The sequence below is a fragment of the Carassius auratus genome, chromosome 34 (assembly GCF_003368295.1).
Source record: "Carassius auratus strain Wakin chromosome 34, ASM336829v1, whole genome shotgun sequence".
Classification (NCBI taxonomy): Eukaryota; Metazoa; Chordata; class Actinopteri; order Cypriniformes; family Cyprinidae; genus Carassius; species Carassius auratus.
The window spans coordinates 12,388,571-12,412,853 of NC_039276.1; the positions used below are offsets into that span (position 1 = coordinate 12,388,571).

The 24,283-nt window shown below is 38.2% G+C and overlaps 1 protein-coding gene across 3 annotated transcripts in view; it reads left to right on the forward strand.

The window, feature by feature from the left end:
- LOC113053224 (Krueppel-like factor 7) overlaps positions 1–6,773 on the forward strand; it is a 52,483-nt gene extending 45,710 nt beyond the window's left edge. For 2 of the 3 annotated variants that reach the window (XR_003277191.1, XM_026218076.1), the window contains one exon: positions 1,902–6,773. Coding sequence is in view for 1 of the 3 variants with exons in the window: in XM_026218076.1 (XP_026073861.1) it covers positions 1,902–1,953 (52 nt within the window). In the remaining 2 variants the exon portion in view is untranslated. The remainder of the gene's footprint in view (positions 1–1,901) is intronic. The other variant, XR_003277190.1, reaches the window with a different exon arrangement.
- The last annotated feature ends 17,510 nt before the right edge of the window (positions 6,774–24,283 follow it).

Genomic DNA, 24,283 nt, shown 5'->3' on the forward strand with positions numbered 1-24,283 from the left:
ATACAAGTTTGAATGAGGAAAAAAAAAGTTCTCAATGTAATTATTCAATGGAATAAAAATATTTGTCTTCTCATTTTCAAAATGTGGTAGAAGTAATAGTAAAATAGTAATATAATCTAGTAATACTCAAAAAAGGTAACTTTATGAATAGGTCACTTTAATAAAGAATATATGTGTATTAAAAAGGTTTAAACTTTCTTAAAGATAAATGGAAAGACATCCAGGTTTGGAATAGCATGAGTTGTGTCGTTTCTCTCTTCTAGGTGTAATGACTGACTGCACGCGTGTTTGAGTTATGAGGAGCAACAATCATAGGCAGTCTAACAGTAAATACAGTCAGCCACAGTCATACTGTCTCACAGTCACACACACCAGTGTACTGGGCATCATTAATCCTGCCTAATCAAGCACAGCCCCCTGTCGGGTGTTGAGAGGGGTTGAGTGAGAGGTGGGGGAGGGGTTATGAGATCTAAGGGTGTGCCAGCTGGTGTAGCTGCCACTTACAGTGAGTCACAGGACCATCTGTCCAGTCGCTCTGCCCTGTAAACTTCACACACACGCACACAGACAGACAGACTCACACACACCCCTAAAAGCCTAGTCACACCAATATCGATGCAAATCACAAACAAAAAATTTAACGGATTGGAATATACAATGTCATTTGACTCTGCCAAAAATTCACATACCTGAATGAAAAGAAAATATACAACAGCCAGGCTGATTGGTCAATACTGCAGTCCAGCTGTGCTAAAATAAAACAATATAAGAAATTAAGAAAAACTGTCAAAGCTGCTACTGCTGTGAAGGTTATGGTTGGGGATATGGGCTTGATTGTTGTGAAAATAATGTCAACACAATGCAACAGCAACCACTCACTTTTTGAATGGCTTTGATTCTTGAAATATTTCTCTACCTTCGTTTTTCACATTACGATTTTTAATCCTCAATAATAGATATAATGTTTGTATATGTGTTTGTTTGTTTTATGAGGGAAGAACTGTGAATGACAAAATTATGGTGCAATGTAAAAATACTGATTTGTAAATATTTTCGATTTGAACAGAATTCTGCAAAGCAAACCACCAACAAAACAGCAACCATCCAAATGATATGCATTACAGAAAATCATCAAGATGACTTATTTGAAAACCAACTGTGTCTACCTGAAGATGAACATCCTCCTTCCACCCCAATTTCCATCTTGGCTGCTTTCCATCCAAAAAGCAACCAGAGTTAACACAAGTAGCTCTTGACTAATTCATAATGGATAAAGCCAGAGGCAAATTAAAAAAAAAATTCCAATTCTCTACACTCTTAAACAGTTTTTATTCATTAGTTAAGATTCACTTTCAAAACTTTAGCTGTAATATTGTAATCTTCATAGTCTTATAAATGTAACATAGACATGGCATTGCAATACTGTTTATGTATTGCTACTACTGGCAGCGGCTACATGTGAGCTTAATTGATGATGACACAAAAAAGCCCATGGCTCCTGACGAGAAACCAACCGCTATGACTCAAGTGCTACATAACTAATGTGGCCGCACAATTTAAACTATACCATTTCACCTCCAGCCTCGAAATAATTTCCTAATTCAAATAGGCTCAGCGTGATTTGTGGTCGCACTCCCAAAAGGCTCAGTACAGACTTCCCTGCTAACTGCATTGGCAAGATTTTGGTTCTAAACGATCTGTCACCAGTTTTAGAGCAAAAAGCTGGCTACGCTTAAAAATTCTAATTTTTTTCCCAAATGCCAAATGTTGTTTTCTCTGTTCCATCTGCAAAGCCGCCACACGTCTTCCAAGAAACTCAGATTGTGTCCCTCTTTAGTGCGATGATAACTGTGTTTCCTTAAGTGAATCCAAGCTAACTCTCTCTCCTTCTCTCCGTACAGATGTTTTTCCAGGTCTGATCATTTGGCATTGCACATGAAGCGACATATCTAAAGCCGAGGGAGATGGGAGAGAGAGAGTGAGAGAAAACGAGTGAGAACGAAGAGGAGAACAGGTGTGCACCGCCTAGACGGGATCATTTACAACAGACTTTGAGTGCACATGAGGGATCTGGCTGCAAACATCAACCGGAAGAACATGCGAGGCAGCGTGGGCAAATGTTGTTGGATTCTAAATGACTAAAAGCCTTTTCATCAGCGATTAGCCATGCCTTACCGAGTGCGAGCTTGGAGGTCAGACACTGCCAAACACAACCCTGTTTTTTTTTTTTTTTTTTCTCCATCATTCTCTTTGTGTACAGTAAATCAATCAATAGCATGGAATGGAAACTATACACTTCATGTATAAAACTGAAACGCACATGTCATTCATCACATAACATAATGGTTCTACTAGAGAATCATATTCATTGTACATTCAGGAACTTCCTTTTTCTTTTTCCAAGGACACCTCACAATAACCAACCTGCAGCTATGTCGTATACAGCAAGCAACCAAACACGGAAAACAACATTGCCAATGCGTTCTGAGGAGTGACCAATGGAACAAGCAGCCAAACACATCGCCCGGCCCCAAAAGTAGGATCTGCCTGGGAAAATAAAAAAAATATGAAAAACAAACAAATACGGCAACGCTCAGGATGTGTGTTGACTTCTCGTACTCTTCGCTCAGGAGCAAACTCTTCTCTGCTCTTCACGCCTCACAGGCGACATAAACGATGCGCAGCGACACTTTCTTGCCTTTGTTTTTATTTAAAAGAGTGTTAAAAAAGATGGTTTGTTTTCCTTCTGAGATGAAATGTCTTAAACTCCTGAAAAGTAAAAACTTGCTTTGTGAAAACAAGCATAAATGTGCACATACGGGAAGCAGGAGGGAATTGTGAGTCCTTCTCAGTATGCACATGGTTCAGTGACTGCTATCTGGCATGGAAACGAAACGTTTGAAGAATAAGATGAGAACAGAGCACCCCCCTCCCCCCAAAAAAATAAAATAAAATAATAATAAGATGGGGATTGCTGGTTTGGTATGAAAGGACATAAGTCTTCTGTTTTTCATTTTGCTTTGCTCTGATTTGATCCAGGAAAAGCGAACCAGAGCATGTCGTCATGGACCTTGTGTGTCACTCTCAACACTGGAAAATGTTCCTTTGTTGCTTTGTGTTGATACTGGCACCTGTGTAAGAACGTAGTAGACCGGTGTGCCAATAGAGGAGACGTTATGGGGGAGGGACAGCTGGCAGGACGTTTGACTCTTAGATTGGAGCACCTGCTGGGATCAGGATCCAAAAGAACTTGGTGCCATCAGCCAAGACAAACTTTGCCTGTTTCGTATCCATTGTCTGCACTGATTTTTTTCAATGTCCTCTGTGCTTTTTTTTTTTTCCATACAGTCAAAAAAGAAGCTCAAAAACTATACAAAAAAAGCTTAAAAACAAAAAAACTACTTGGAGGGAAAAAAGCAGAAAACAAAAAATGCATTAAAAAAAAAACCTTCACATACACACGCTGCAATACAGACAGAATGGTTTCTTTGCTCTTGGCTTTTTCCTGAGAAAAAAAAAATGAAAGAAGAAAAAAACAAGAACAATAATTACCAAGTTAATGAATAGCATTAAAACAAAACACTGCATGGCAGCCTCTTTCAGACAGATACACGCACTCGCACACACACATGCACAGCTTGCCTCTCAGCATTATTTGTTTTGCACCGAAATCTTCACAGCAGGGTTTTAGCAATTGTTGTTTTGTAGGATTGCGTTCCATCCAGACGTCAGACGTTAAATCGAGAGCTTGTTCTTACACTCGAGTAAATTATGCTAAACCAGGCCAAGGTCTAGCTCTGTGTTAACAATCAGCTTCTAAATCGCGGGGATGAAATATATATCATCGTTCCCAAGGATGTGAAGCCTGCCGTGGCTTCACAATCAGGGCCTTTCCCTGCCGACCCTCCTCTTCTGCATTGATTTAATGGCTACAAGGGCGGAAGGGAGATTGAAAGCCATTTCAATTCAGCTGTAACATGTTCTGAGTCATCGCAGACTCTACTAAACGATCCCAGAGTATCCCTCTGGGGACCGCCAGAGCTTAAAGATCGTTTCCGAAACTCTCAATGCAGAGTGAATGGTTGGTGCCTTTCTCTTGATTTGAGGCCTGCTGAAGGCAGCTCTTCTATCACACACACACTCACACTTACACAGACTCACACGCCATCACCTCTGTTTGACCACAACCTAGGCATTAGACTTCAGTTGCCATTTTCAGTTGATGTCTTTTTTTATTTCCGTGTCATTTTCTCAATTGAAATGCAAAGTCATGCCAAAACTCTGAAGAAACAGGAGGTAAATTGGTTGAATCTCCACTAATGTACAATCAGTTGTGGTTCGTGGCACTTTTTTTCTGCAAGAAGTGCGGTGTATGTGACGACTGTATGTATGAGTTTCTGTAAAGCAAGCAGGATGTATTGCTACAGTGTCATAATAGCATCCGCTAATATCCCACAATTCCACAAATTGGGCAATTATTGACAGTGCACAGCATTCTACATGTGTCACGACAACTTTAAAGCTTTGAAAGGGTTTTACTTACTGATAGCAGGGATGAAAAGCTAAATGTTTTCACATTGTTCTGCTCTCCTACTTTTTCCTTGACAAAATGATGATTCCACTTACTCCTTGATGCACCATATGGGATATAACAGCAGGAATGCAGGGACCGAAAACAAATGCTTCATATAATTTTCTTTAACACCGACGAACAATGAGGCAAATCTTCAAATCAACTCTGAAGATATACAAATATATAGTTTTTAAATACAGTGCAAAGCAACGTTAAATGCAAAATTACAAACAAATCTCCCTTTTGCCAACATGCTCCAGATGTTACCAATGAAAATAGGCCAATCAGATTCATTAGCCGACAACATCCCATACATATCCCCTCACATATCAAGTGCCATTAGAAACCCCCTATCTCTCGCTCTTAGAATGACAGCAGCAGTCCACGCAATCGCACAGGCGTTCAGTGCATACTTTGCCCAAAGATTTACACATTTGCAAATAAACTGCTGGATGCTGAAAGAGAGAAAGAAGACATTTTTGTTTCATTTTATTCTCACAGTATCTCTTCTGCCCTACACCAGCTTCCTATGATTCGTTCTTAAACAACGTCTAGGTGACCACTGAATTGGTCTCGAGTATGTGAGCTTTGTAAAATACGGTTTGAATGCAAAGTTGAGGATGAGTTTAACGTGAAGTTCAAACAGCGAATTAGTCGCATCGGTTCTAGTGCTTCTATAGTCAGTGCAGGTCATGCATGTCTTTAGAAATCAACATCCAGGCAATCAGTTTTAAAGAGATCGTTCACGTAATTCCTAACACGATTCTTAAGTAGCTGTACAGAAGACCACTTTTTGTACCGCGTGTTATCCGTACCACTTCAAAACGGAGATAATTCTGTGGCGGAGCGTTTTACACGACAGTAAGAATGTTTGAAAACATTCTAAGGGAACAATTTTAAGTGAACTAGATCTGGGCACTCTTTCAGCGAAGCTCCCTTCCCAAGCCTTTTGCTTTTTAGCTTCAAAAGAGGCTTTTGGCAGCTTAAATTTTATACAAAAAGATGCTTGAAACACCACAAGGGGAATTTATGACAAAAGGTCAGAGGTGACAACTTTTTTCCTTTTTTATTGTCCGTATTGGAATAACATTTCACTGCATAACGAACACTCTTCATTGTTACCGCTAGCTTAGTCTGTTTAAATGACACTGTTGTCGATTGTCTACATAACATTTAGTGGCATTTCAAGGTGCACTTATCACAAGAATATGGGAACCATTCATTTTTCAGCTCCCTAGATAATGCTTGTAGGTTCATGGCACAATATAACTTGTCTTTTTTGGTCAACAGTGCATCAAAAGTCAGCTTTTCTGCATATACACTCAAATATTCATCCATATGGTTCCCAGTCATTTGTTTTGAGGTATACCGCATCTTGAAGTGTGTCTGTATCCGTGTTTGTCCAAACTTGATATGTCTGTACGTAAGGTTTTCACCAGGTCTTTCCCTTTGGCTTTTTGCGTTCCTCACCTCCCACCCCCATTTTTCCCACCCTGCACCTGCTGAACCACAGCCACTTCCTGAAAATGCTATCGCTTCAGCTTCATCCTGCAGTTATGCATTACCATCTGTCAGCGATCTCTTACCTGTGAATGTCCCTCGACATCGTTAAACAGGAAGCAACCGGCCAACAACAGACCTCAATGCTTTCACAGGTGCTCTCTCTCATCCAAACATTGATCTCGCAGACAGCCGCCAGTTGGTAGAGCAGGTACAGATCTGAAAAAAAGAAAGAAAGCAAAAATAGAACAGTTATGTGCCATCTTGATTTATCTGTATGGAAGTAGGACAAACTTTTTCCATACGTAGGCTGAAGCATGTAGTTTCTCGCTAGAGCAGGGACCCTCATATACACTGTCCTCTCTTTCCCTCGCCACATCACTAACACTCCACCCCCTCACTTCCTGTAACCTTCACACTCTTCCTCTCTGTTTTTTGGTTTTCTATTCTGTTCTTTCCTTGTGTGTTTTTCTTTATTGGTTCTTTTGCTGTACAAAGTGTTTAAAATATTATTATTTGTATGATATAATGTTAGTATGGTAATGTTCTTTATTAAGGCAGAAGATGAAATTTATTTTTGTTACTGGTCTGTTTCATAATTCTTTTTTAAATTGGTATTGTAAGATATCTATGCAAGAACTGTTCAGTGGAGCATTTTTATTTAAGAATGTAATAAGTGTAATAAATGGTAGAATCTGAATGCCTCGGACTGACATTTTCTGTGATTAGAAAGAAGAAATATTACTTTGACAGCAGGTGAGAGAAAGGCGTCTCGTCATAACCTTTTATAATATTTGGTGGAGTGCTTTCAAAAAGCCAAGACTCATTACTAGACAGCTTTTGTCACAGAAATCAAATCACCACATTGTGACAATGGCTCTGTGTATGTTGGCTCAAAATTATTATTTTTTTTCGCCATGGTTGAAATTGGAAAGCCAAACACAGTCGCCAACAAAAGCACTGTGAAGGTGCAAGATCTTATTTGAAGAAGGATATAATGGTGTATTTGACTTGAAATATATAATTGCATTTATAAATAAATCAATTCCATAACTACACTCGTATTACAGTTAATTACCCTAATTATGGGAGATTTCTGGTTGCTCAGCTGCATTAATAATATAGTTACTCATTGTGCATCAGTACATTAGGTGTTTATGTGAAGTCTAACTGTTGCAGGTCCAAGTATATAACAAGTGCTTATAATTCTGCGATATACTCCTGTAACAAGAGAAGCCCTGTTGTCCCCACCCTACAATGAGGGCGGCCCACAATCGTCCACTTTGGCAAAGCTCACTCACCCATAAAAACCGTCCTGGGATACTAGGCGTCAGCCGTGGAGGTGCAACGACTCATCCAATCAGATTTTCGAGCCAGAACTAGCCATTTAATAATTTAATTTTGACCCCACCCCCCAACCCCCCAAAACGTCTCTCTGCGGGCCATTTTGTGCATCACATCCTTTAATTAGTCGTCACAGGGCTGCCAATGACTAAGCCACCATTTAGAAACTTGGAGCCATGACTCAAGGATTAAAAGGGCTAATCGAATAACTAATGGTTAATTAGAGAGTAATTATGTGAAAGAAAAGGTACTTTTAGTGCACATTCTCACAGCCTTGTAAATGTCTTCCAGTGAGATTTCCTCCATCAGCTTCGCTCGGTTATGGCTGATGCTGCTGGTAATTGAAATTCACATTGTCATCGCCTCAAACCAAAGGCAAATGTGAGATTTATGCGTCATCCACCTCCTGATGCAAGCCTTACAGTTTCATCTCATCAGTGGCAACCTGATACACAGCACATCTGGTGTCAAATGTGTAAATGAGGAAATCCAATTAATTGCATTGTTAATTTGCAGGAATAGACGTGTCAGTGACTGCTGAATAATCTCACCTAGGCTAATCAGGAAAAAAAGGAATTCTGCAAGCTGCAAATTTTCAGCTCGGTCTCTTGGGATCCGTGTCAGTAGCTTAATGTGCATATCCAGCCCCCTCCATTCACCAGTTCACTCACCCCCTCTGCTCTTGGCACAGGGGTCGAATCGTCTGGGTGGCGGAGAAGACATTCATCCATGCCAAGTTTATTAATGTAATACGTCCCCGTGCCCTTGTGCACAGAGACAATGGTACTAAAATTAGTGTGTTGATTAAATGGAAATTATGCCACTGATGTGATTATTGCTTTAATAGGGCTAAACCCCTGTAACTGATGCTAACTAACAAAAGGTCATTTAATTAAGGAAGTGATAGCTAAAGATAATCAGGAATTTACAGGACTCTCGAGGTGGCTGGGGACAGGAAAACAATGTTTTGTTGCGCACAACATGTTCTTGTGAACGCCTAGATTGTGCGGTGGTAAATTTCCCCTTAAGACTGCATTCTGGGATGTAAGCAAACATAGTAGAAGGCATGAGCAAAAGGGATTTCCCATGATTCCACTCTCTACACTTACTCAAACTGGATTAGATTATAATATCATCGTATTTTGAAATACCATGGTACTGAATAATTAGTTTCCCCATGTTATTCACATGAGAAACGCATACATTTATTCAACAAGGAGGTGTTAGACTGATTAAGAGTGACAGTAAAAACTTTTATGGTGTTATAAAAAATTATATCTCTAATAAATGTTGTTCTTTCGAACCTTCTATGCATCAACAAATTCTGAAAAAGTATCACCATTTCTGTAAAAAATATTAAGCAGCACACAGATGCTGAAAAGTCAGCATCCTTTATTTTAAGGAATAAAAGGGACACAATATAATAAAATAGAAAACAGTTATTTTACACTGTAATGATAATTCATAATATTAATGTATTTTTTATCAAATAAATGCAGCCTTGGTGAGGCTTAAAACAAAAAAATCTTTCTATACCCACATATATATTGTACATATATTGTGTATTTATAGATGTATAAATGTGCATAAAAACTGACATGAAGGCTGAATGGAAAGGATGTGAAATGGTTATAAAACACTAAAAAGGTCAAAATATGATTCCTTTCATTAATAGTCTTGAATTTTAGCTTTTTCACTCACCAGCAATTTCACAAAAAAAAAATTTACTGCCACCAACAATGAAATATCAAACTTGATTGAAAATGGTGAAAATGTCAAAGGACTCATAAAGAAACTTCGTAAAAGCCCTTCATTGTATTAGACAATAATTTAATGTCTGCTTTGCTGTCTGAAGAGGGATGATCACGTTTTGTTAAACCTTTAATCTTATGATGGCAATAAATATGCTTTTGTTTCATTAGCTCACATATAAAAGATCTGCTGTTAGGGCACAATGAGCGCTTTCCAATAAAAGCCAGCAATTTCTTCCTAACCATGGAGGAGGGGAATTATATTAACTGCCAGAGGAGATGGTATTTGGAGTGGGATATGGCATAAATTGAAGGGTTTCATGATTGTCCCAGGACAGGAAATACTTGTATCCTGACAGGCTGGAAGCAGGAAATGATGGCAAACATGGTAGTTTAACTATATGAGCTTGAAACAGTACCACCTCCGTGTAAATAGATACCACTTCGTTCAGCTCAAGCTTGAGTTTGAAAAATAGGTGCATTTGATGGTAATTTGTTGAAACATTGTATTCTAATATTCTGAATAAACTAAACACATGACAAAGAAAAAGGAATGCAACATTCTTGGTGGCTCAGACAAAGAGAGCGAGAGAAATCCCTGTGAAATGACTTCCGACTTCCAAGAATAGAGGAAAGAAAAACGATGATCTCACAAGCAGCCGTGCAAACACACCACAATAAACACTTCCTGAGCGGATTGACATACACACACACCCAAACACTTTTCTAGTACCCTCTTCAAATATCTGTTGTGATTGTTTCTGATATGACTGTGCTAGATCTGTCTGTCCTTTGCCACTGTTTTGCTGTAAATAGCATTCAGCACCCTTCTGTCAACCACGTGTCTCAGAGAGGGAAAAGAAAAAGAACTGAAATCTGAGAGTGGACTGTCTGAAGATTAAAACATCATTAGCAGTGCTTGCTAAGGCAAGAATGACTATTGTTACTAGAATTAAACTTTGACTCATGTTAGTACTATATAAATATGAATGAATACCACAAACCATACAACCCAGGCAATGTCTAAGGGCACTCAGGATAGTAGAAAACCACCTAGCAACCACTAAAAACACCCTAGCAACCACAAATCAAGAGTGCATTAGTGCCTGCTCATTTTTTCAGCTGTGTTGGTTTAAGCTGTGTTTTTTATTTTATTTAAAAAAGTTTTGCCCACATGAATCTTTAAAAAGTCTTTAAAGCATTAGAAGACATTAAACAAGCTAACTAGCGACAAGGTGAATCACAAGATTACAAACTTTTATCGGAACCAAAAACATATTTGAAAATTGGTAAAAAAGAAAAAAAAGTTTTTTAAATAAATAAAAGATAAAGCAAATTATATAATCAAGTTAAAAAAATATACAAATAAGAATTTTGTTGATGACTGTACAACATATTTTAAGTTTATTGTGCATAATATTTCCTCAGATTCCTGCTACTCTGATTGGCGGAATTTTCTGTCCAGCTTCATGGGTAATGAAGTTGTTCAACAAGCTTCAACAAAAGCATAAACTATCGATTAACAATCTTGGAACTCACGGTAGGTCTGTCTTTAAAGGTTTTTAAGCTATTGTTAAAAAATCCATTTCCCCATGGAATGGAGTTTTTACTTCCAGAACCTACTGTGGAACTCTATACACTTTAAACATCCAATCACAACACCGTAGCAACGGCCTGGCAACGGGCTGGGATTTCATACAGATTTCATGGTTTGATTCGGATTCGCTTGATTCAATTCTCATTCATTTCAGTTACAATGGATTTGCAACTATAATGTCCATTTAGCTGGTGCATACATACATTTCCTGCTGATGCTGTAAATTATATATGTAAGCCATATTTTTGGTCATTCGTTGTTTTCATGCTTTGTTCATTGACTAAAAAGGACTGCCTTATAAGAGCCATTTGTTTGTCAATTGAACTACCCTGGTTGCTTTGTGCTTGTTTTTGATAGCAGCCTTAAACTAAAACCTCAATAGAAAGATTAGTTCACGGCACATGTTCTTTTTTTAATCACAACACATTCTACGAATTCACGTTCACATCATACACAATTCAGCAGAATGCTGTGAAACCTGCAGGAGAGGATGTGCTGTATAAACACATTTATTTATTTATTTATTTATTTATTTATTGCCATTTTAAAAATAGATTTCAGGAATGTTCAAATGAAGATTGTGATTAAGTCATGGAATCTGAATTTTTCTAAATCTATTATGTTTTAGGTAGTCCTACTGAAAGCTAAATATCAAAATACTAATGCTTTAAAAAAAAACTGAGTTGGACTTTTATAAATGTATAGAATTTGTGACGTGTAGAATTTTACTTGGAACAAAATATACAAATCTGTAAATAACAGCATGCTGTCTGCCGGTTTTCCAGTAGGAAATAGCAACAGTATCTTCACAGTGCAGACACCTTAGTTTGCCATCCAGAAATTTGTCTGTTTACTTCAACGTCAAAGGTCAAGATTCAGCAGGGTCAGGGGTCAGAGAGGGGGAACTCGCATATGCACAGTACTTAAGCCAGATCTTACCATTAATCCAGATGAAGTGCTTAGGGTAAGAGAAGTAATTACAAAAGGTTTATAAGGATTCAAGACACTATAAACATATCTCTGGATGACAGCAGCTCAAGAGCAGATTTAGATCGTCCTCTTTTACCCTGGTTTTCAAACTCATTCAGTAACTCACGCACACACATGCAGTATTTCCTGCCCATTTTCTGGCACATGCTTTCTTTCCGTTTCCTCAAGGAAAATCTTAAAAGCAGCTGAGTCCAAGCCAATGACTCACACTCAGGGTCACATGGAGTCAGAACTGCTCAGCCCATTCAAAATTCCCCCAAAGTTTAGATCCAAACATCTGCAGATTCCATTGAGAAGCAGTTCTGACCAGTGAACTTCCTGAATGGAGTTTGGGTGTTTTTTGTGCACGTGTAGCAATGTTTCCTGCACCACTGCTAAATCTGCAGTACAACAGGAGAAAATATTTCAGTTGCGCTGCTAGTTTGTAAATTGAATGTGACAGGAAAAAAAGACTGAGCATCACCAAATCTGACACAATTTGACAATAAATTTAACACAACTGTCTATTGTATTGTCCACTCACTGAGCAGAATTATTTGCAATCAGTCAGGAAGCATTACCATTATTAGTATTACTGTTAAGCTGTTACAGTGTGCAAGTACTGAATTGAGTTATATCTATATCTTTTTTTTTTTTCAGCAAAATGCCACTTTACATGTTTGCCCAGCCTATGTAAAGAAAGGGAAGAAAAAAAAAACATCCACTTGATGACATCATGTTCCCTCTGCTCGATTTCAGATATGTATCAGGGTCCTTCAGTAAATCTGCTGAGATCCACCATTATGGTCTATTTCTTGCTCTGCTGAGTAGTCACATCAACAAGCTTCGAATAGCCAATACCAGCAAGTCAACTGCTATCTACTGACTGCTCAGACTCATTAATGTCATGTGCAGTCTTTATCAGACAGTTGCTGGAGTGTACTGCTTAAATTATTCAGGGTAAACACATGCACATCTGAAGAGGACCGAGGAGGCTTATCTTAGAGAGCAGCCTGTTGTTCTTCTACGTTTCCTTCTCAGTGCGTATCAATTCGACCAGTGTCAGGAGAAATCATCCCGATCATCCTGTGTCTCTGAACAAACTGTGGATCACTTTATCTGCAGCTTGCTCTCTGTCACAGAGAATCCACATTGATTTTAATGCTATCTTTATAGCTGTCCTGTCTATCGAGGGATTACATTAGGTGCTTTTCTGCACATTCAGTCCTTAGCTTTCATTCGCATCATTTTCAAATTGAAAAGAGCGATCTTTGCACTACACACAGTTGCAATCAAAATTACTCAAACCCTCAGAGATTGCAGTACTTTACAAATACCAGCTTTTCTGAAGATTCAGGATAAAATAAAAATTGCATCTAGAACAGTTGACGGTCATATTAAAAGTGATATTGTCAATATATAATGTAATATTTTTGAGTTATAAGATTTTTTAATAATACTGCTATGTCATAATTATTCAACCCCTATTCAACAATGCTGTTTTAAAATCACTTATTTGCAAGGTGAGGAATAAAACCATTTCAATGCAGCGTGTAGGAAGAACACTAGACAAGTATGGCCTTCATGTTGAGACATCTCGATGAATCCCACTCTTGACAAGAAGAACAAAAGGTAGACTTGAACTTGATAAAATTCAGTTGTGTAGACCCGTGGAGCTCTGCAAGAATGTTTTATGGAGTGATGTGACCAAACAAGAACTTTTTGGACCCATGGATCAGCGGTATGTCTGCTGCAAAACAGGAAAAGCTCATAAGCTGAAGAAAACCATCTCCATCCTCAAACCTGGAGGTGCATCAGTCCTATTATGGGGTTTCTTAGCTGTAGCAGGAAGTGGAAATCATGACTATAAGAAGGACATCACAGATTTTTTGAAGTATCAGGCCATTTTTACAAGAATTGTGATGCCTTTAGTGCAAAGACTGAAGCTAATGATCAGTGGACTTTCCTGCAAGACAGTCATCCCAAAGTACACATCCAAACCTACTTCTGCTTGGTTCAGGGATCAGTTATAGAATGTTCTTAAGTGGCCTGTTCAGTCTCCAGAATTTAATTCTTATTGAAAATCAGGCTTCAGCTATTAAGATGAGCCTTTGAACATAAACTTAAAAGTAACTTGCCCCACTCACAAGTATGCCTCAACCCCTTTTCTTAAGAAAAAAAAAACTGGTTCCTCTCGAGGGAAAAACGGCACTGCACATACATACGGCCTCTTTGAGCATGAGGTGGGAACAATGTTCCTTTGTCACCAACCTCACCTCAGAACTAATCCCCTTGACAGAAAAAGTGTAAAAAGAAAAGGCCTCAGTGCTGTTTGTCTTGTCTTTCATCATGTTTCCCCCCTCTCGCTTATCAAGCCTAAGAGGGCAGAGGAAAAGGAAGTACATACACACAGAGAAAGGTCTGCTGACAGTCCACGTGTTTCCTTTTTCTCAAGGCCTGTGTGTATTGTTGTGGCCACAGGTGTGGGCCAGAGGGCAAAAACTGCAATTTCTTTCCCTTACTAGCTAGGTCAAATACCATTCACAGCACTTGACCCTGCGAAGCATTGCATCTGAGTCTCACAACACAATCTGGGCTGTTTCATAGATAAAATGCAGAATTTCTTCACACTTCTCCACGGAGCTCTGATCAAGATTTTTGGAGCCGATCACCGATAATCGATCGCAGGAACCATGATCTGCCGATACGATCACCGATACTGATCTTTTTGAAGCCTTCTTTTTATCATGTAGAATTATTTATATTGATGCTCAAATCAAGATTTTTACAGACATTCATCCAGACCCTGAATTTCATTTTTGAAAATGGGAGGGATTTCCCCTCTTTGGTGACTCTTGTGGGGGGATTTTTTAATTTAAGGGGTGGGTGTCATTTTTTTTTTCTTTTCTTTTTTTTCATTTTTCAAAAATATGTAATAATTTTCTCACCTAAATGTTTGACCATACAGTGCATTTATTTTAACAATGGAGCAGTTGTTGCACAATAGCTTACACACAGCACAAGTCTGATTTTGTGAGCTGTATGCAAGCCGTCTTTGTGTGTGTGCGGCACTTTGTGCACGAGCACACCGTCTCTAGGAGAGAACACGAGTGCTGAATGGTTTGAACACTGGCAAGACTTATTATAAACTTATATTGTAAACATTAAAATATACATGATAAACTTGGGTAAATGACAATTCCTGTGTCAACCGTGCAGCTCACTTGGATGCGATGTGGTGATTTGAAGACATCTGCGCATTTTGAGAGGGAAAGACAGAGAGTGTGCGGTGATTCACTCATGCTGTTTGTGAAATAACATATCAAAGTTTTCAAATTACTTTGTAAGTTATTTAATAAAGAAATATGAATTGTACTTCAAGGGGGGGTGAAATGCTATTTCATGCATACTGAGTTTTTTACACTGTTAAAGAGTTGCTTAATTGGATCATTGTCTCTGCAGAAACACAAAATACTAGAGGAAAAAAGGATTAAATTAAATAAACCTAGCCTACTGTAGCTGAATAAATTAAAAGTTTATTTCATATTTATTTGTTCTGTTGTGCTTGCAATTTGCTCCTTTTTCTTAATTTTAATAACAAAAATTAAATAAAAATTGCTTTAATCGAGGTACATATCATTATCGTGAAATAAAATGTATCATACCATGAAATAAGATTTTGGTCATATCGCCCACCCCTACCACCAGTCGTCAGAATCTTTTGTTTATCATATCATTGATATGGTTGCCATTTATTTTGTTTTGGTACGCTTTTGTACAGTTATGGTTACAAACTCTGATTGTGTAAAGCAACTACAACTCAACATGTCCTCCTGACAGATTCCAACATTAGAAATGAACTGCTGTTTATTTTTCATAATGTTTCTGATCAGTTTAGTGTCAACTTCATGGTTTCACAGAATTATATTTTGTGATGCTGTCACAAGTGTAATTCAGAGTTTGCCAAAAGGCTGTTATTGAATTGTGCGGTGCAAACAATATTGGAGCCAACAGCAAACCCACAGCCTGTGAGGAAAAAGTTCAGAGAATACTTCATTTCACATAATAAGAAGGCATTTCTCAAAAATACAGAGATGTTAAAAATTATCATATAAAAAAAAAAAAAACTATTACAGCAAAACAATAAGCCATAAAAAAACAGTTCATTAAGCAAATATTCCAGGTTGCCAATGGCTAGGGCAGAGGACAGTCAGGGTGAGGATGTAATTATTCCATTATCTAATTGTCAGGGTACATACGACGATCTAATTTAATCTTCCAACACAAAATGACACCATGGGCGAAGAAGAGACGGCGATATGGGATACAAAATTCAGTGCACATTTTCACCCACTTAGGTAAAACAAAAAGTCCAAAAAGCCGCAAGAAATGACTAGCTTTCCAAGAAGTTTAAAAACCTATTTATGTTGTTTTTGTCAGTGAACTAATCACATTTTAATTCCTTTTTTCCTCTAGTATTTTGTGTTTCTGCAGAGACAATGATCCAATTAAGCTGAGGCTTAGCTTATCTTTGTGCCTGTAGCCTGCAGAAGTGAATGGGCTCTAATTGTCTCTCTTAATTGCCGCGCTGATTCACCTGCAGCCGGGAACGGTTAGATGGCAGTCTCACGCCAGCCTGACAGACCTGGAATTGAAATGATGCTCCTAATGAAGATACTGGGTCGAACTATTCCTCACACTGACAGGATAGAAATTCACATCCAGGAAGACTTACCGGTTCCAATAGGGATTAGAGGGCTCCAGGGTTTCTCTGTATTGGGCCTATGTTCTCGTGGGCTTTGGCTTCATCTCAGCACCATTATTTTAAACTCAAAGCCTGAACTATTCACAGATTAGTGCTGAAGGGCAGCTGACACACGCTGGTCTGAGGCTTTATCAGTTCAGATGAAAGTTTCCATTTTATTTTATTCATCATGACATGAATTTTTGGATCATGGGGAAAATATGTAAATCAACTTAAGCTTGACTCCAAATGAATGTAGCTGGTGTTGCCAAACAAATACAATTTAACACAACGAACAATTTTCTTGGTATCTACAGCAGTAATTGCATTAATTGCACATTTCAGAAGCTCGGCATGCTTTCTACAGCAACCTTTTGTAACATCTATTCAAATGCTTTACGTGTTAGCCCTAATAATATCTTTGACTCTTCAACTGGGTGCTTTTCTCAGCAAATATTTTTATTTTCTGATTAATTTATCGGCATATTATGCAATTAGATGCAAGCTGACAGCCTTAGAAAAAAATAGACAGTCAAAGGTTAGGGAAAAAATACTTTTATTCAGTAAGAGTGCATTAAAGGGATAGTTCGCCCAACTAATTTTCATTTCTGGGTAAACTATCCATTTAGATTTAAAATGGCTTTAAAATTGTTTCATGGTTTCAACGAATACTACGCAACACATTTTCAAGATTGATGATAACTAACTTAAACACCAAATTAGCATATTATAATTATTTCTGAAGGATCACGTGACACTGAAGACTGGAGTAATGACTGCTGAAAATTCAGCTTAGCCATCACAGGAATAAAATATGAAAATGAATTAATATAGAGAACAGTTATTTTCACTGTAATAACATAATATTACAGTTTTTGCTGTATTTTGGATCAAATAAATACAGCTTTTGTGAGCATAAGAGACTTTAAAAAAAATCTTTCCAACCCTAAACTTCTGAATGGTACAGTATATTTCCCTGTATTCTACACAGTGAAGTACAGTTTGCTCAGTTACTAGTTACACGAACAGGTACAGCAGGTTAACATGAAACTTTCTGTTCATCCTCTGTGTCCTCTACTTCGCCCTTGGACTGACGTATGGGACACAACATGGCACTAATACTCTTGGCACTAATACCAGAAGACACTTCAGTGCCAAAAAGACTGAATTGATCAAAATTTCTCAAAGGGCTCAAGTACTCGGGCCAGCCTCCAGAACCCATCCATTGCAGTGGTAGCTTTCGTTCCAGCCCAGCAGGAGGAACAGAAGCCCAGGTGTGGATCAAAGCGACACATTAAGACCCTGCAATCCTAAATGGGAACCCCTGAGATGGACTGACCAAGCCACACCTGGGCTGGGTTTGATCAAGTGTCACAGAGGTGCCTCGACCATGACCTCCAGAAGCATGTGTTGACCAGTTACTATTATGCTCCCAGGCTTATGCAGGCGATTAACATGTCTAATGACTCCGTGACAGTCAGGGGGAGATGGGGGTGTTTGCTGGCAGAGCAGTGTGAAATCTGCTAATTAACGTGACCTGCCTATGATCCAAAGAGAATACACAAATGACATCTGAATCAGGAGGAGCGCTAGGCAAACTGGGGGATGTGCCCCACCAAGGCATGCTGGGGCTTGGCGTGCAACTTCAACTCTCCACCATATTACATATCCTTCCTGAAACAAAGATGTCACAGGGATAATCATCTCTTATTTTAAGTGCATCCCTCCTTCAAAGTTTTCTCCATCCATCAGCATCCATCTCAGTCTCCCGGCGTTCTCAGAGAACATGTGTGGACCAGGCAGCATCTTTTGCGCCAGGTCTTTAGCAAGCAGTCCTCTCCCCGTCCCCCTCCCCACAGATGGTCCTGGAAGCCCCTGCCTGATGAAGTGTTGTTGTGCTGTGCACTCAGGCACACTTGATTGAGGGAGGAGGACACATCTCTTCCTCTCTCCATCCAGCACATGGGGCTCACTGAAACATTCCACCTGCTACTCAAGCATCAGCAGTCACACGCTCCGGACAGATTGAGGAGTGATAGGTAGCAGGAGGGTGGAACGGTAAGATTTTGTTGCACACAATTATATTTCTTTCTTTTTTTCAAGAGACTGCTCACTGTAAGCCATGCCAGAAGATGATTCTGTTCTTTGTTTTGTTTAGTTGTTTTTTTTATCGTTGCCCCATGTATGACATTGCTTATGTAGAGAGACCATTTCCCAAGCAATGTCACTAGAACACACAGGGGGGCAGCTCACAGACATGTCACGATAATGACTGTTTACCTGTCCTCTTCCTGTCTCCATTTTCCACCGGCTGCATCCCATCATACAGGGAAAGACAGAAATGGAGAGCATAACAACATTCGTTTTAAATGGTATACTACTCGTATAATGTGCACTGTATGAAATTCGACTGCTTGGAATAGCTGCAGGATCTAAATTTATACATACATTTATGGTTTCTGTGACAAAATCTTTATATATATATATATATATATATATATATATATATAGTGGCATGCAAAAGTTTGGGATGGAAACCCCATGCAGAATCTGTGAAAATGTGAATAATTTTCAAAAAAATAAGAGATCATACTAAATGTATGTTATTTTTTTTTTATTTAGTACTGTCCCAAGTAAGATAAAATATATGTATATGCCACTGTGTGTGTATATATATATATATATATATATATATATAGCTTGAAATTACCGAAATATACTATTATTGTACACTCAAATTTTTATTAAACCATAAAACTCACAATCCATAAAAACTATAAGAGACAAGACGACACAAAAGTTCTGAAAAATCATAGGGCCCTATTATTGTTTTGATTCTATTAAATTTTTGAATGGTTAAAGTTCAACAAATTTAGTTAATTGGACATGCATGTTAATTATTAAAATGTAATTAACCTGATTCTATGGAATAGATATAAATTCTATGGAAAACAACTGTAATTCCTACATCTTTTAGTTCAGCCAAGAATTAAAAAATAAATAGAAGAGTAATACATCAGTATTCAATTCAAGCTTGTAGAAATTAAAGTTTCAACTCCTATATTTCATGTTATGTCTACAAGAATTCTCAGAGTAAATATCAAAGTTATGATACTGGTGCTCAATAATATATAAAAAAAATCAAATTATCAAAAATAATAACGATTGAGTAAAATGTACTTGAGCATTGCAGAGTAAACTTCAGTAAACTTCAAACGATTGAGCAGAAATTATTAAAACTAACTGGTTAAATGTAAAGTTAAATGTATTTATACTCTTTTCACATAACTTAGTTAAGTAGATTTGACTTAATTTTTTATATTTACTTAAATATGTGCAAAAACTTTCAAAATAAAAAATAAAAAAAGGTTTTTTCCAGTGCATTAAAATGGAATTCAGAAAAAAAAAGAAAAACACAGAATTTGGGAAAAATAAAACGGTTTTAAAAAAGTGCAGTCTATAATAGCTGGATGCTGTATTAAACATGCTCTTGTGAGGTCATGTGACAATCTAGCATACTACAGTGAACCATACTGTACAATCTGTACACACAAGCTTTAGCTAAACAATAAGAGTTGGAATAAACTACACATTTTTCTGCCCAGATTTGTCCTGATTTGCAGTCTGAAATGAGTTGACAGTGACTGAACATCAGAGCCAGTCTGCACATTTTGGGCAGTTGGAGTTGACAGATTTCACAGAAAATTGTTTACTGTATGATGGGCACAGATTACAACTTTTTTGTTTTTAGTTTCAGTCTATGATTTTATTCAGCTGAAGGATATCAAACATCTTGAATATTTGGAGCCAATTTTAGAACACATTGTTTTCATTTGTCACGCATCTCCCAGTCCAAACAATGAGGAATGTGTTCCTGCGTGAGTCTGTGCTTCAGAACATCATGAAAGTCGGATTCTTAGTCGATTAAAATATGATGGCGAGTTTTTCTCTGGAGCCATTCACAAAGTCAGCAAGTGTCTGTCAAAAGTCAAGTATTGTAGAGTATTCCAGCTTTAAGATTAAAAACACAGACAATCAAACAATCTACTAAAACACATTGAATCTACAGGGAAACGATAGCCTCACATTGCAATCAAAACTGATTTGTTTTTCTTTTTAATCTGATCTTCAGGACTATCTTCACAGTCATTTTGCAAATTAATGAGTCAGTATTTTTATTTAGACGGTGTAGTCAATATCGGTTATATCTACAATGGTTGATGCAAAGGTGATGCAGATACTTTTTTCTCCAACAGCAGAGTTGTTGTCATTGTGGATGAAAACTGGAAATTTCACCTCCATCATGACCTCTATATTGCTGTACATAATGACATTGTGTTATTAAACTCATGGAGAGACAACATTACGATACATTATATGCACCATGAAGTACTTCACTGTGGAGAATACAGGAAAATATACTGTACCATTCAGGAGTTAAGGGTTGGAAAGTTTTTATTTTTTTAAGTCTCTTATGCTCACAAATGTCCATGTGTCCATGGCAAACAGTTAACTATATGGGGCAAAGGGAAGAAAAAATTGGTATATTTGGGCACAGTTGTAGATGCTGTGATGTTTCACATACACTGCATTGTTAACAGTACAAATCCCAATTTTGTTATTGCTGATGAAAATTCAAAGAAAAAAATATATATTTTTTAAATAATCAAGCCAATTAAACTTTAATTAGCAGAACTTCATTTCATTATGTTCTCTTTTTTGGGGGGGAAACTGATTCATACAAACCTAATTGAATAATCATATAGCAAAAACAAAGTCACAATATATTTCACTTGAGTCAAAAACCACAAGTCAAGAATGTAAAAGTAGCATTATAATGTTGATATAAATGTGTTTATGAATTATAAATCTATATGAATGTGCCTAATAAATGAACAAGTTTAGCTCCGTATTCTCCAAACCTGATCTCATGAGAAAACTTAGCTATTTATGAGTAGGGGATTTTTTATGAATTCATCGTAACATTTGAAATCTGTATTATCTTTAGAAAGAAGAAAAAATAAAAAAATAAATAAGGGTATATCCAGAATACCAAAGCTAAACCTAACTTTGATGGGACAGACGCAGATTGTCGAACGAAGTTATACAAATTGCCATGACCGTGTCCCAATTTTTTTTAATGCATTCTGCCCTCTGATTTAACATAAGTGGCAAAACATACAAGTATATAGTATATACAGTCAGACATACAACAGCCCTTATGATATGTACAAAAAAAAAAACCTGAACAAACTATCTGAACAAAGCCTATTATTCTTGAGATCAGGAGTACAGTTTAAATAGGTTTTTTAGACTGACTATCTAGAGCCGGGGTACTCAATAGGCGGACTCCGGTCCGCATCCGGACCCATGTGCTGTTAAATCTGGACCGATGCCAAACACAACATACTAATTTAATCATAATCCATAATTTTCAAAGGGGTGAGCAATTGTGATTCCGCGCTATTTATCTTTGAAGCGTCTACTCGGTTTGAATGCTTCATCTTTGTCCAATCACAGTAGCTGTAACAGGGTCGCTATAGCAACGTCTTTACTACGTCACTCGCTCGCTCACTCAAGGCAGCCAGATGTATCTACCGATCACATCATCTGGGCCAGGCGGGCAGGCATTCTCACCATTTGCGAGCAGTGCAAATATCGATAACTGACCCTTTTTTTTTTTTTTGCTGACTGAAAGTGAAAATGGCGTGCTCAAAGTTGGCCGTTGATAAGAAAAGAAAAGTGGATTTTGAAAACCGCGAGTGAATGGACAGAAAAATATGCATTCGTGCTCCCCGCGGGAAGCAGAAAACCAATGTGTTTCATCTGCACCGAGACGGTAGCAATCATCAAAAGTGGTAACGTAAAACGCCATTATGAAACCAAGCATGCACATTTTGAACAAAATTACCCTCAGAACACAGAGGTTAGGACCATAAAAATAAACCAGCTGAAATCATCCTATGAAGCTACAAGCAGTGTATTAGTTAGATCAGCCACACAACAGGAGCGGGCAACGGAAGCCTCACTAAGAGTAGCATGGGTCCTGGGAAAACACAAGAAATCCTTCTCTGATGCTGAAGTAGTCAAGGAGTGTATGTGTGAAGTGGTGACTGCTCTGTTTGAAGGCACTCAAAAGGATGAAATAATCCAGAAAATAAGCCAAATACCCTGTTCTGATTCCACTGCTGCAAGACGAACTGAAATACTTGCTGATGATTTGCTTGAACAACTTAGCTTTGCTATTTAAAAAGCCAAATTCATTTCATTGGCTGTGGATGAATCCACAGACAGCACAGACAATGCACAACTCATGGTCTTTGTCAGATTTTTTGATGAAGAAAAGGGAGAATTTCATGAAGATGTTTTGGGTCTCACAAACCTCCAAGGACACACAAGGGGGGATGACATTTATGAAGCAGTGACACAGATGCTTAGAGATAGAGAGATAGACCTGAAGCATGTTGTTTCCATTGCTACTGATGGTGCAACATGTATGATTGGGAGAGAGAGGGGATTGATGTCACGCTTGAGAGCTCACCACCCTGACCTCATGGCATACCACTGCATAATTCACCAGATGGTTTTGTGTGCCAGCCTTGGAGAAAAGTATTCAGAAGTAATGACAACTCTCATGAAACTTGTCAACTATCTAAGAGCATCCTCTGCTCTTCAACATCGTTTGTTGTGCTCATTTTTAATAGAGGTGAATGCAACATTTGATTATTTGCTCCTTCACAACAATGTCTGGTGGCTTAGTAAAGGCAAGGTGCTGGAGCGATTTTGGGCACTGCGGAAAGAGCTGGAGACATTTCTATTGAATCAGAAGAGTGCAAAAGCCAAACCGTTTGTGGATTTCATGAAGAATGAAGAAGACATGGAAGTTGTTGCTTTTCTAACTGACATTACTTCCCATCTCAATGACCTTAATATAAAGCTCCAGGGCAATAACACCACAGTGTGTGACCTCATGTCAGCTGTCCGTGCTTTCCAGAGGAAGCTGGAGGTCTTCAAATGTGACTTACAGCAGGACCTGCTTCACTTTCCAAGACTTTTGGATCAGATTGCAGGAAAACATCACCATCACAAATATGCTGAATTCCTGGAAAAGCTGATAAAAAATTTCCAAACTCACTTTGAAGATTTCCCTCTGGCAAAACACGTCTTGCTGTGCATTGAAAATCCATTTCTTGTCAAAAATGTTGCAGAATTCTCAACTGAAGTCACAAAAGTCTTCCCATGGGCCAATGCTGCTTCTCTCCAAACAGAGCTAATTGAGCTCCAAGAAAACATAGCACTGCAGGAATCTCACTGTGACCCTGTCACCTTCTGGACGAAGATGGTTACCGCAGCAGGTGTTCCTCAGCTGCAGAAGATGGCCCTTCAGATTCTCACAATGTTTCCCTCAACGTACTGCTGTGAATCTGCCTTTTCAACCATGAACATGGTGAAAAACGCTTACCGCAGCACACTCACCAATGAACACTTACATCAGTGCCTCCGCCTGGCCCTAACACCTTTTATGCCCAAGTTTAAACAACTGGTGGCACAAAGAAGGTGTCACCTTTCACACTAAAAGTTCTACCATGTCATTTTTTTGTGAATAGTTCAAAAGTTTTGGGGAATGCCTTTTTTGTTGTTGGAGTTCTGTATTTGGAATTTGACGGTCACTTTTGTGGACCTCAGACTGAATGGAAAATTGGTAAGTGGACCTTTCAAACTTATATTTGAGTACCCCTGATCTAGAGGATTTCAAACTGCATTAAAATCAGTTCAATCTATATCAAATGTTAACACAAACCCTT